Raw genomic sequence first — 13988 nt, 5'->3', positions numbered from 1 at the left:
AGTACAAGAAGTATCTCACAGAACTGCCCCTAGGACAGAGAGCTCATTTGCCTCGTGATTTTTCCCTTAACGTGTATGTGCATTGCAGTTCCACCTTACAAACCTTTACTATACTTCGTAAATCCTGTATAAAAATTATGGGATAGTATCATGACTCATCCTGTGGCTTTAAGATACAGCCCATGATTTTCAAAATGACTTAGAGCCTTGCAGTGTGTACCACAAACTTGCAAAAGATTCAATACCCTACAGCACAAGAATTTCTCATAAAAACTACAATATTCAACTGCGAATGTATTTTCAGACCCACGAGGAGTATTTTTCTACAGTGAAGTATAGAAGACATCATCCTGAACAAGAGCAGTACCCCCATGTTGTACCTTAAATGATTTAAAAGAGAACAAAGGAGACACGAACGTCTGTCTGGCAGAAGAGATAAGAGAAAATTACTACAACCTCTGTACTAAAATACCGTCCTAAAGTCTTACCACTTAAGTTTAATTCTGTTTTTAAGGTTTTTAAAAGCCCTTAGTATTTTATTATTTAAAGGTTTAAAATTCTACAGAATATACTACATTTGATCGATTTATACCTTTGTATATTAAGGCTGCGAACGCCAAGAAAGTGACATGATTTTCTTTAGCATGCCACATGTTCTAATCAAGTAGTCTCCTAGAAAGACTAGCTGAACAGCAATTAAGTAAGATTCACATACAGGTAAAGAGTTGATGCTGGATTAGTTAGTGAGGAGTTTCTACTTGTTGATTATAAAACCCACAGAAAGTGGCACTTATCATGTCACAAACATATTTTGAATGGCATTTCTATTCTCATCTCACTGTGTCCGAAAAACTGCATTACACAGCTGAGTATTCATATCTTTCATTAAGGGTTATATTTATACGTACATGATTTTAAGACATTTCTAAAGTGATTTAAAATGCATTGCTCCTAAAGAGGTACTCATTAAAGAACTTCCTCATTTTTACCTGTATATTCTGATTTCAATTATGTTCATTAAACATTCCACATTTATCACTAATGGCCCTATTCAGCAAAGCACTTCTCAGCACAGGATCAATTTAAAACAACTCTTGTTATCTGGCTCCTAAATTAGGAAGGTCACCTCAGTTTAATCTGTCTAAAAACTACTTATGATGCTGAAAGACATAACAAGTCTATTAAGAAGACTAAAGCACATTTTCTTGAAGAACATTGCTCATCTGAAAAAACTCAACAGATGGGAGCAATAAAACTTTTGCATTAAAGAAAACAAAGTTTGCAGCTGCAGTATGAATGCTCCTACTCAAGACATTCTCTTCTGCCCTCGTACCCCTAAATACACATATTCCAGTTTTGCTACACATTTGGCCTTCATAATTACAGAAAATCCATTGAATCTGACACAAGTTTAATACCTGCTTCATGTATGCATAGCACATGGTCTCTGCAACCCGCTTTCCTTCATCATAGCAGGCTCTTGGACCTATTGGATTCACATGGCCCCAGTAATCCTCATTTTGAGGGTGAACTTCAGGATCTACGGGGAAAAAAAAAACCAACCTTAAACAATCTTCTATCAAAAAGGTGACCATATATCATTAATCTTTCAGTACATCACTGGTGTTAGACAGTTTAAGAGCTTCTCTCTGAACTATCCATTTAAAAGATACTAGGTTTCAAAACCATTCCTTAAAGTGTATTCACTAGAACCATGAAAATGACAGTTACAGAAGATGCGAGACTTCAGTAAGATAACTGAGTACAAGCAAGCAACAGCCATCATCTGCTTTCCCCTAAAGAGTGTGCGAACAGATGGTTAAACTCAACTCTTCTCTGCAAAGAGAGACTACCTCAAGGGAACAAATAAGACTCTTACCTAATGTAATTCAGACGGAATATTATAGGCTATGTAGGCAGCACTTTTTACTGTATTTGGAAAAAAAATAAAGCATCTTCAAATTTTATAAAATAAGAAACAAGGAAAGAAGAATGAGCATAATGGAGAAGTACTGCATTTCTTTAAGAAGAAAGAGTAGAGTGATGTACCACAATGTACCTGCTATGTTTCTTCTGGTTTATATCACTATGCACAATCAGGTTAGACAATCCTTTGGTTTGATTCAGTACAAAAGCTCTTGATTACAAAATAAACCAACCAAGCACAAATTTCCTAGGAAGGGTGTGTGGGGTGTGTGCTGATTAACCCTTCCATTTTTCGTGCTGCTCACGGACATGTTTACACATGAATTTCTGCCATGTGAGAGCCATGGGGCAATGACAAATGCAGAGAGGTTTTACATGATTACAAAAGCCTATAATATTCTTAAAAGGGTCCAGAAAGTGCTGAGATCTGGAAGGCCGCTTCAGTTCCTGTCTCCTTTCTGGCAGATGCAGCCTTATGAATCAACTGGAAGCTCGCTATAGAGCACTGCTTTGAGAACTCCTGTGGAAGCATCTAACAGATATTTTCTGACTTTATTTTCTGCCCTTTATTTTTCGGCAAAATTACTTTCTCTATTTAGTCAGAGTATGATATGAGTAGGCTCTCTCCACTGGCTTTACCAACACAACAAAACCTGATAATGGGAGTTTCAAGTTTTCCACCTCAGCAGGCAGATTAAGGCAGAACAATGAGGCTCCAAAACTTGGGATGTTTTTTTTTTTTGCCTGTTGGTCCTCTGTTCTGGAAGGGAGTTGTTTCAATACAGAAGAGTCCTTGGAGCGTTCATTTTTCTCTGTGGAGCCTGAACATGGATAATCAAAGGCAAGGGAGGCAGTAGGAATGCTGCAAATGCTGAAGCCACTTAAGTTGGTTTCCCATTCATCTTAGTGGATGTCTTACTTGGGTTTTTGCTTTGAATCCTCTTGACTGAAGTTACTCTGCCAAAAGTGTTATTCTTGAGGCATATTTTTTTCCTTCCTCACTTTTTCCTCACAAAACTTTGCATCTTGTTACAAAGATGAGTATTTTTTGTTTGCTTGTTTGTTTTTCAAAGCCTAGACTCTCACAACTACTAATGTTGAGCCAGTGGCTGTGCCTGCATATTTCTATTCACCTTGCAACACTGATATTCTCAGTTGGGCAAGAGTTCACAACAGCAGAAAATTTCTCTCATAGGCACATGGTCTGTCACACACCCCAAGGAAGCACTGAAGATTCTCATTGCATCCAGCTAGCAATTCTATCAGTCATTCTCTCGCTACTTTACTTCTTAGTAACAGCAAAAGAACAACTATGGCACCATTGCTCAATATTACATTTTAAGAGACACCACAACGACATGCATGCACTATCTCTATTTTCATAGCTTGGAGGTTATGTCCTTGTCTCTTGCACTGTGCTGTGCACACTAGGGCAATTGCTAAATTGAAACAATACAGTTGGGGAAGACAGAAGCAGATTTTCTACTGAAATTATCTTTCTTCACAGGTTTTCATTATGGCATCTGGATTTTAATCAGAGTTCAACACTCAAAATTCCCCCACAAGCCCTTTTGATAAAGAGCCATAAACTAAGACATAGGAAAGTTACAGACAAAGTCTGAGCCTCCTTCCACCACTCTGACTAGAGATTTAAAGCAAGTACTATCACGGACAGTTTAAGCTGTGAAAAGTACATCTACTAAAGAAATCAAGCTAAGACAGTGATGATCTAGCAATCATCTGACAAAAAGTTTGTAAATACCCTGCTACATGGTCACATCTCAAGAGCTCTAAACACTGTTTTATCCTTCTTACCTCCATATACCTCTGACGTAGAGGCCAGCAGCAGCCGTGCTCCAACACGTTTGGCTAACCCTAAATTTTGGGCAGGGAAAGAAGAACATAATTAGATCAAATTCAGGAATCTTTTAGTCACATTAACTGCTTTAGTGTGATCTCATTTTACATGTTTTTAAAGAGAATATGATTTGTCTCACTAGATAAATCTAGCTGTAAATCACATCCATAGCTCCCACTCCCAAGCTAGAAGACTTGAGAAACGCAGAGCAGCACCCACACGCATGATGTGTTTGCTTCTGGGACTAAAAGTTACACTGAACCAAGATCCAAGAACTTAACATATTACCCCCTAAATAAAGGCCAAGTAAGCATAAGCCATTCCAGTTATGAAATCGGAATCTTGAAACAACACATCATATAATGATTACCAAAACTTAAAGATAAGCTACATAAAAAACCTGATACAGAATAACATAATTTTCCCTTTATTATGCCCCTTTAAACAGCCTGGATGATCTTACCCATCACTTGAGATTATTCTGCACCCTATTTCAATGACTTTTTGGCCTTCAAATTGGCACGGCCTATCAAAGAAATCTCTCATCTATGCTGTACAACTGTCTGATACCTCAATAGCTTCTAAATAACTTCATTCTCTAAATTGTACTCGCTAGAGTATCACTCAAGTAAGAAACTCAGCTAATGCCCAGCGGGTGATTTTGCCTCCTAATAACTCTTACAATCACTGACACCCAGTTCATGCCAAATGGATCAAAGATGGGGGGAATAAGTAGTGAAGGCTTGAGGCCTTTTCATAGGCCTATTCCCAGCATCAAAATCAACAGATATAGCTGAAAATGTTGCCTTGCAACATCTAGAGTGAAGCTAGACATTAAATGTTCTTGCAGAATTTGCTAGCCAAGGCATGCACAAGAGGGTGCAGTGCTCTGGATGTTCCACGTTTACAGAGCTGGCGCAGTTCCACCTAGTTCAGCGTTTACTGTGGTAGAAAGGAACAGTCACTCATGGCAAACATGGGAATGTTCCACAGTCACCAAGGTGAGAAGTGGAGCCATAGACACAATTTTGCTATAAAAATCCCATGCTCTTAATTGTTCTTACGGCTTCTATAATTACTGCACAGTTATTACTCCATAGCCAAGCTACAGGCATGAAGTTCTTGTGCTTTGATAGCCGAGCTTGCATGTTGCCAGAGTTCATCTGCAGATACATTTAAAGGAAAAGTAAAAAAATCTTCAGAGGAGAAAAAAAACCCTATTTATTTTTCTTAAAGAATCGACTTTTTAAAACGTTCAACTCATCAGCTCCATCCTTCTCTCCCTCAGTAACTCTGTCCAGGTTATATTATGTTTAACAAAGTTAAGCAAGAAAAAAGATGTCCACTTACCCAGCATGTTTAATGTCCCAATAGTGTTGGTCTTCAATGTTTTTATAGGATTATACATGTAATTTGGGGGAGAAGCAGGAGATGCCAGGTGATAGATCTGGTCCACTACAGAAAACCAAGACAGGGAGGGAAGAGGAAAGAAGAAAGCATTATTATCTTCCCATGTTAAGACATTAAATGAGAAAACATCAGGGTCAATAAATAAGTACTTCTTTCTGCATTTCCTAACACTGGAACTCAGCACTTCCTATACTGCTACCTACAGATAATATATAGGTATGCAAACCTGTTGTAACCCAAAGCAAGACTTAATTTTTAGTAAAACAAAACCTGAAGTATACAATATATCAACACTACCAACACAGATACAGAAGTCTGTCTGGGTGTTGACGCTTTTCACTTGTAAAAATTTTAGTTATGAGTACTTCAGAGATGTTTAGAATCTGCAAAAGGATATGCAACATTCTGTTACCCTCAAGTTTCTAGTTGACTACCAGCTTCAGAATATTTTTCTCAAAATGGAATCCCAAGCAAAGATGGCAGAAACATTTTTTGATATCAGGAGGAACCTTTTGGGAAAATAAATACTGTATTTTTATTTATAAGCCACTTGCCAATGAAATATTAATGGCATTAGTATCATATTTATATTTTAAATATATATGCCAAGATATGCAACTTCTGTCCTTCTTCCCCTATCTATTGCCTTTGCTTCACTGGTGTTCCATGCTGTACATTGGGTAATACAAAATTTCAGCTTTATGAAAAAAAAAACCTACAAATAAAACCTCCCCAACACAGAGATTCCAGCCTCCCCAGTTATGAAATATAGTTAACCAACACACTAGACCATACCTTGCAATCAATGAAGGTATACTGATGCCTAACCTAATTTAAAATAAGGTAGCTTGGATTGCCCAGGTAGTACAAGTCCCAGTCTTAACTAATTAAAGTTGTTGCATTTCTGCAATTGCAGCGTAAACAAGTGTAAAGATTCAAATCACCCACAGAAAATACATATCCCACACAACAGCAAAACAGAGCCTAGTACAAAAAAATTAAACAGTTACACCACTGCCATGAGTACAGGCTAGGGCCTGTGGTAACCTCATGGAGTTCAATAAAGCCAAGTGCAAGTTCCCACACCTGAGTCAGGGCAATCCCCAATGTGGATACAGGCTGGGCAATGAGTGGATTGAGAGCAGCCCTGTGGAGAAGGACTTGGGGGTACTGGTGGATTAAAAACTGAATACAAGCCAGCAACATGCACTCACAGACCAGAAAGCCAACCCTATCCTGGGCTGCACCAAAAGCAGGGTGACCAGCAGGTTGAGGGAGGTGATTTTGCCCCTCTGCTCTGCTCTGGTGAGACCCCACCTGGAGCCCTGTGCTCAGCTCTGGGGTCCACAGCATTAAGACAGACATGGACATGCTTAACCTAGTTCAGAGGAGGCCACAAAGATGACCGGGGGCTGGAGCACCTCTCCTATGACAACAGGCTGAGAGAAGTTACGGTTGTTCAGCCTGCAGAAGAGAAGGCTTGGGGGGACCTTACAGCAACCTTCCAGTAGCTGAAGGGGGCCTAGAGGAAAGATGGGGAGGGACTCTGTGTCAGACAGTGCAGCAATAGGATGAGGAGTAATGGTTTTACACTGAAAGAGGGTAGATTTAGATTAGATATACAGAAGAAATTCTTTACTGTGAGGGTGGCAAGATACACACAGACAATTGCTTTGTGTGATGAAGTCTGACACGGAATAATTCCTCCTTATTTTGGTCACTGTTGACATTGTTAGCTTTGGTAGCGATTAAAATTTAATCCAATTATTTTGCAGGATTTCTTGTGTTGGGGCAATAATGCAAAGATGTAGCATGGGGTAAAGTTTAATTGGCCTGTTGAACTTTGACACGCCTCCTACAGATGAGCCATGAATACGAATGAAATACATGACTGCCTCCAGCTATGCCTCTGAACGTAAGCATCCCCTTCCCGCAGCATGGTCCTGTCATGAAACCAAGGAAGAGGGGTAGTCTGGAAGCTGGATGAAAGAAATGCTCAGAGAAGCTGCTGACCGCTGCTTGCAGGCAGCAGGTAATTCAAGCACAGTAGCTCAGAAAAATTAACAAAGTAATAGCTAAAGCCACCTGCAGCCAACGCAGAGTTGAACTCTGACCTAAGTTTTAATGCTGTTTCTCTCTACCTACTCCTTCACAACCCTTTCTAAATCTAGTTTTCAATGGGCTGTGGTGGAATTTTTGCAAAGTGAAAATGTCACTTCAAAAGCATTGTGGTCCATCAGTAACTTACTGCCCACTGCTAGTCTGTCAAAGCAGAAGTATTTTCCTGCCTCCCCAGCTCCATCCACTTTATTTTTGCTGGACTTTTCAAATACTTGCTGAATTTTTGTCACACAACAGCTCCGATAGGAATGGTTCCTTTAATGGCACATAACAATTCAGATGAACAGGGTCAAAAACTACCCTTCCTTTTGCCGCATCAGGATACAGCTAGGCCAGTGATTATCTGAGTGGCCATATCTTTCTTAGCTAGAAACAAATGCAAAGGAAATACAAACTTCAAAGGTTCCCTACAGTCTTCAAATTTATTTATTTTCAAACAAGAAGCTAAGTGTAACAGACAGTGTTCAAAAGAAAAAAAAAAAGAAAAAGAGAAAGCACTCTTCTTCCCCTGGTCCTTCTTCCTTGCTTTGTTTCCCAGGTGGCAATTACTTTAAAAGTGACAGAGAGAAGGAGCTGGGAGATAAAGGTTTTCCTGGCCACAGACATGGTCTTGCCTGAGTCTGGTTTGCCTCAACATACTTCCTCCCATAGCACAAAGGCAAAAATAGACCCCAGTGATGAAAAGGTTCAGCAAGAGCAGAACTAGCAGGTGGAAGGAAGATGGGGCATTTGCCAAGTGTCAGATGCTCATCTTCTAGATCAAAGGGACAGGCAGCTCCAGGACCTCTCCCCTTGCCTAGGAAGGAATCTTTAGAGTACTGAGCTTCAGACCAATTCAAAACATCGCTCATTTTCCAAAACATTTAGAGAGTGCTGGACATTTCAGAAAGGTGGAAAGGCAATTTTCTTCCCCAAACTGGTCACGTTTGAGACATGGAGCTGAGGATGTTGAGACAAGCACAGTTATTTCTCCTTCCACCTTCTTCTACCTGTCAGATCTAAAAAACTCATACTTTTTTGTCTCAGAATTTCAGCAGGCCAGCCAGCTGAAGCCATCTACCTAGCTTGGCTGACAACTTTGTGTGCTCTAGCACAAAGCTGGCAGTTACCTTTACAACGGGCAACCTAAACTCTCCTCAAGCCAGAACTGTGGAAAGCTATCCTAGAGGATTAACTATTTGGGTGACTGGGACAGTAACTACTAGAGGGTAGTAACAAATTAATCTTGCAATTGACCTCCACACCTCTTCCTTATGTATGAAGTAAAGTAAGTTTTGCAACATTTAATTGTGCCTGCTAAGAAGCCTTGAGCTAGCTTTGCAATTAAGCCATAGTGCAATTAATTGAAAATGACTGTGTGAAAGGTTGTGCAAAGCTTTACGTAGATGGGTAAGGACCATAAAAGAACAAACGATAACAATAAAATCCTACAAGTTCCGTATGTAACTCATATCAGGGGCTGGAACTCTATAAGCCACTGTGAACATAGCAGCAATAAGTAGTTTACCAAGTACAGGAAGGCAGACTAGTGATAAAGAAACAGTAAACAAATCTTTCATGTTACAATTTTGCTGTAAAAAAGCAAAAAATTACATCCATTTCAAAATAGCACAGACACAAAAACTGGCATAAACATTCAACCCATCAGGTACTCTGTGCAAATACAGAAATCTACAATCAACATAAATGAAGTTTTAATAACATATTGCAAGGTCAACAGCAATTAAAATTTGTCAGTTGTGCCCTTTTCTATGTGAAAAGCTCAAACCCCTCATGTAATTTAGTATACATGCGCTCTGTATACCTAAATCAAGACACAAATGTTTGGCCTTGCATTTTTCCTTAGTGCTAAACAAGTATGATCAATATAACCACTCACTTCTACAAAATACTGCAATAAAACTACCTTCCTTCATATCATGTGTCTTTATTTTCCAGCCGTATCGCTGCACGTGTTCTGCATGCTTCCTAAGTGAACAGTGAGGGTAGAATCTACCACCTGTCCTATGATAAGAAATGTCATTCCTCCCTATGAAGGAATGACCTTCATCTTCAATTTCTGCCTTCAGTATGCGTCACAGTACTAGAAAGGACTAAATGGGTCGGTAACTCCACTAAGCACTCGCATCCATCACTGTACTTGCTCATCAGGAAGGACTACGCAGAAAAGCTTTGACCAGAAGCATACAAACAAGCGTCTACAGCTTCAACACATGGACTTTTCTTGTAAAGAACAGCTATGCCAATTCCATTCCTGTAGGTCAGGCCAGAGAAGCTGACACAGTGCAGCAAGACATTTCTATTGCACTGAACTAAAAAGGACTACAAACACAAATTCATCTGGCTGATGTTAAAAATGTTGCCTGTAACTTAAGGCAAACTAGAATAACTTTATAAAGGGTTACCGTATTGCTTGTACTGGAGCAGTTTTGGAGAGCTTCACCAGAGACCTAGGCACCACTGCACTTGGCTCTGGACAAATACAATTAAGTAGCATGTGTTATCTTCTGCCTTGTCATGACTTTCCATAATCCTTCAATTTAAAACCATCAAGTTGAATGTATTAAGTATCTGGCAGACGGCATGAAGACTAGGGGGAGAAAAAATCTGGGATGGAAATACTGAAGCAAAAAAAAAAAAAAAAAAAAAAAAAAAGAGGAATGTATTGAAGGCACTCAAATACAGCTTCTAATTTTTCATATGTGCCTTAAGTTATCTGTGAAATCATTTGGAGACAGAAAAATTCTGGGATACTGTACAGCAGTGTTTAGTAAAATGTTATCGTCTTGACTTCTGGAAGGCTGTTATTCACAAGGCTGTTATTCTTTTGGCCAGTTTTCTGAGACTGTTGGTTTTAGCCTTAAAGTCAACTCAGACCCACAAGCCAAAGTCCTTAAGAATAAAAGCATTTTTGGTCCCAGTCAAGCCGATGATCTATTAAAGTTCTATAAATAATGTTATTTTATATACCTATATGCATGTTACCAACAACTTCACACCTTCTGGAAACTCGGAAAGCCAATCTCCTTGTCACTACGTATGTCACGTGCTTACAGCACTTCTCAACTTGCAAAATGTGTTTTTATTCCATAATTTTGAAAGCTCTTCAGTGAAAGCCAGAGGAGCCCAATATAAAACCCAAACTACCTTTGCAGTCACAGCAGTCACTGAAAACAGAGCCAGAAACTGGATTGCTGGTATCAAGAATAATTAAAACAGACAAATAAACAAAGAAATCGGCTTTATTTAACCGATCTTCACATAAATTATCTCAATTCATCTCAGGAAGCAAGTGATGAAATAGTTCTTCCTTACCTACCACTTACGAACTCTTTTCTTCTCACTTTGTATTACATTAGTTAGGTAATGTACTTGTATTTGTTTTAAAAGTCTGTCTTTGAGCATCAGAATGGAACTACTCTCACTACCCTGACCAACAAAAAAATAACCTATTTCGCCTTCAGCTGCCACAGACTGCAATTTTAGAAGTATTGTACAAATATTTTACCAAGAGCTCCTGTTTAAGCTGTGAAGCATTGGAGGCCATCAGCAAAATTCCCACTCTGCAACCATGGTTCAAAACCAAAGTGGGCAGTGCAATCTAATTAAGCTGGAAAGAAAAAGAAAAATCTCTGAAAAGCATAACTCTTGAGGACTACTGTGAACATGTTTCCAAGGGAAAAGGCTCTTTAAGCTATACAATTTTTTGATATAAAGCATTCAAAACATACTGTGTATTTGTGATTAGGGAAATGAAATCAGTTCAACTGAGTCACTGTTGACAAAGCATTTGAAATCTCTGGCATTTTCATGCCTGTTTTTGTTTCAAATTTGTGAAAGGAGTGGTGAAACAAAACAAACAAACAAAAAGCAACCCACAAACAACTAAAAAGAACCCAAAGGCCTAATTGTGTTCATGTGAGTTGTGAAACAGTTAAACTGAATAGGACATCTTTCAGATCCAAGAGATAGCTGGGGGTAAAAGGAATGTGCATCTATCACCTTAGAAAAGATTATTTTAAGGCTTCCAAAGGCTGCTGAAGAAGTAGGCAGAAGAAATGCCAGTGGGAGAATGATAGGGGCTGTACATACCTGTCTGACATTTTCTTCCAGTTTTATTCAACTGCTGTAGCTACTGTGGACAGGAAGGTGTGTGTATCTAATGGCAGTTGATAACCAGACCTCAAGACTGAAGAACTGTATTACTTGCTTTTTAGGAGTCCAGTTTGTGCTATGACTGCCACGTTATGAAGTCACTTTGAAATTGGCTTGTATTTTTGTGTGCGTGGTTTTTGGTGGGGTGTATGGTTTGGGGTTTTTTTAGGGGGGTAGTTTTGGGGTTTATTTTTTGTTGTTGCTGTTGTCCCCCCATGTTAAAGTATAATAATACTTCACAGCAGAAATACAGACTTTGGTGGCTTAAAAATGTTTAAAACCTTTTTTTTTTTCTCTACAAACACACAGCCAACTCTAAGGCAAAGGTGTATATAAAGAAGACAGCACGAATTCTCAAGTTACTATGCAAACTAAGTACCTTACTTCTGTCCTACTTTTATTTAATCTAAAGTTTCATTTGGTAGTTTTTAATGCTATTCTATCTTTTACCATGAAGTGGGGTAGATCACAGTAAGACCAGATCAAGCGTTCGTTCTCATTTGTTCTCCAACTAATATCTGTGTGTCTTTACACCAAGGTTTGCAGGAACATGAGCCACAGTGCTCTCAAGTAATCACCTTAGGGAGCTTGTAATCTTACAGAACATAGAGAATGAGAGGCAGAAAATAAGCAAAGGTGGATTTCTACAGGTTTTTGCCAATAACACAGAGAAGAGTAATAAGAGATTCTTTTCTTTATACACTACCCTTCCGAATAGAAAACTGTCTTCCTGTACCAAAACAAACCAACTTAGTGAATTAAAACTCAACATAAGGGTTAGGCTGAAATGAAAATATCTTTAAAAATCCAAAGTACTTTAAAAACACAGAACTCAACTACTATTTTCTGTCTTTCAAGATTTCTAACCTACTTTCATTCCATTAAAGGATTCAGGGCCTTTGGTTTTCTGCTTGAAAAAGCCTAAGTGAAATCTACATTCATGTGAGTTTTCTACTGACCTCTTCTCTAAATGTTAAAGTAAAGGAAATCCTAGTGGAGGAAGAAGAAAGTCCTTCAGCATTGCAGTTAACTATACGTATCCCAGGGCTTAGAAATAAAACGTGCATTTAGGTTATTTATTACTGTTTCTGGCCAATTCAGACCAAGATCCAAAAATGCTGAGTGCCACTTCATGTTATGGATCAAAGGTAATGACTCAGACAAGGCAGATTTTAGCTTCACAGTGATGCCTACGCACAAAAAAAGCACATTGAGATTTAGTGAAAGCTACGCACCTTGAAACTAAACTCACTTTCCATATCAAAAGTGCAAACATTGTTCTTTCTAGATCTGAAATGAAGTATTCTTCAGAAATAAAGTACTGATTACTCTCTCTGGAATTTAAGTGTCAAACATCCTTATATGACCTTGTTTAAACAGGACAGCAAATAGACAGGAATTCTTTAAATACAAACCTTCTTTAGTCATGACTTCACAGTAATTCCCATTTCTTTTTACAAGTAAAAAGGAGAAGCTGGGACTAAGAAAAGAAGTACTGATCCATACACCAATTTGTTAATCTGTTACAATAACGGTCCCTCATTGCCTCTCCCCCTTCCCCCCCCCCCCCCCCCAAATCCCCCCCCCACCATTTTTTTCCCCAGAATATGAACTCTGCACTGAAATGAAATTTTATCATGTTCCTATGCCAGTATATCGAAGTTAATTTTATTCCAACATTTAGCCATGACACCTCTAATTTATACTGTTGGAGGATAAGAATAAACTGCCCACTGAACAATATCTTATTATTTGTTGTGGGGAATTGGTGACTTAACTACATAGAACATGGGAGACGTAGCTGAAGGATCTCAGAATTCCCACTCATTAGTGCCTACTAACCGGGCAGCAGCATTAGCAATGATAATTCTCTGAGAAGGTCCCAAGTGTAATCAGTCAGAAAGAAGGTAATGCAGTGGAAAGATGAGGAAAGCTGACAAACTGAACTGGCTGAGGTATAAGCTACTGGCACCTGGAGTCAATTAGTAAGATCCTAGTCCCATTATCCTGTCAGGGGAAGCAGAAGTTTGAAGTAAATTAACAGGCAGTAACAGAAGTAGTGCACTGTCAGAGCAGAGAAGGAACATGTGTTTGCAGGACTGTTTCAGTACTGTTGTCAAGAATTCATCACCAGCAATAATACAAGAGATGCAATTGCTAGAGATTTTCCCCATTAAATTCCATCCATTAGAATTCAGCAAGAATAAAAAAATACAACCTCAGATTAATTTTTTTTTTGTTTAAAAAAACCAAAACAACTACATTGCTACAAAGTTTTAAAGGAATGGAGCAAACCCACCAGAACCACAGTGTAATTTGAGTAATGCTTTCATTGATTCACTCTATACTTATATACTCCCAAAGAAATCTATAAATGCATGTATCTCTCAAATACAACTATGTTAACGTTGTCTTACAATTTGACAAAACAGTTTGAAGTTCATGACAGAAATAACATCTATACTACTTCTTCAAAGTGGAATAGTTTTTTGTTTCTTTCTTTAGGTTTGGGTTTTTT

General features: G+C 38.7%; 1 protein-coding gene across 3 annotated transcripts in view; it reads right to left on the bottom strand.

Annotated features, from left to right (window-relative positions):
* UXS1 (UDP-glucuronate decarboxylase 1) overlaps positions 1-13988 on the bottom strand; it is a 51952-nt gene that overhangs the window by 19831 nt on the left and 18133 nt on the right. For 2 of the 3 annotated variants that reach the window (XM_035894390.1, XM_035894389.1), the window contains 3 exons: positions 5135-5239; positions 3742-3801; positions 1419-1540 (listed from right to left, as the gene is read on the bottom strand). In XM_035894390.1, the coding sequence (XP_035750283.1) occupies positions 1419-1540; positions 3742-3801; positions 5135-5239 (287 nt within the window). Of the gene's footprint in view, positions 1-1418; positions 1541-3741; positions 3802-5134; positions 5240-9734; positions 9937-13988 lie in introns of all 3 variants that reach the window. The other variant, XM_035894391.1, reaches the window with a different exon arrangement.

The sequence above is a fragment of the Egretta garzetta genome, unplaced genomic scaffold, assembly GCF_000687185.1.
Source record: "Egretta garzetta isolate BGI_Z169 unplaced genomic scaffold, ASM68718v1 scaffold5, whole genome shotgun sequence".
NCBI lineage: Eukaryota > Metazoa > Chordata > Aves > Pelecaniformes > Ardeidae > Egretta > Egretta garzetta.
The sequence above is the reverse complement of the archived record's forward strand: the minus strand, read 5'-3'. Positions and strand labels throughout refer to the sequence as shown.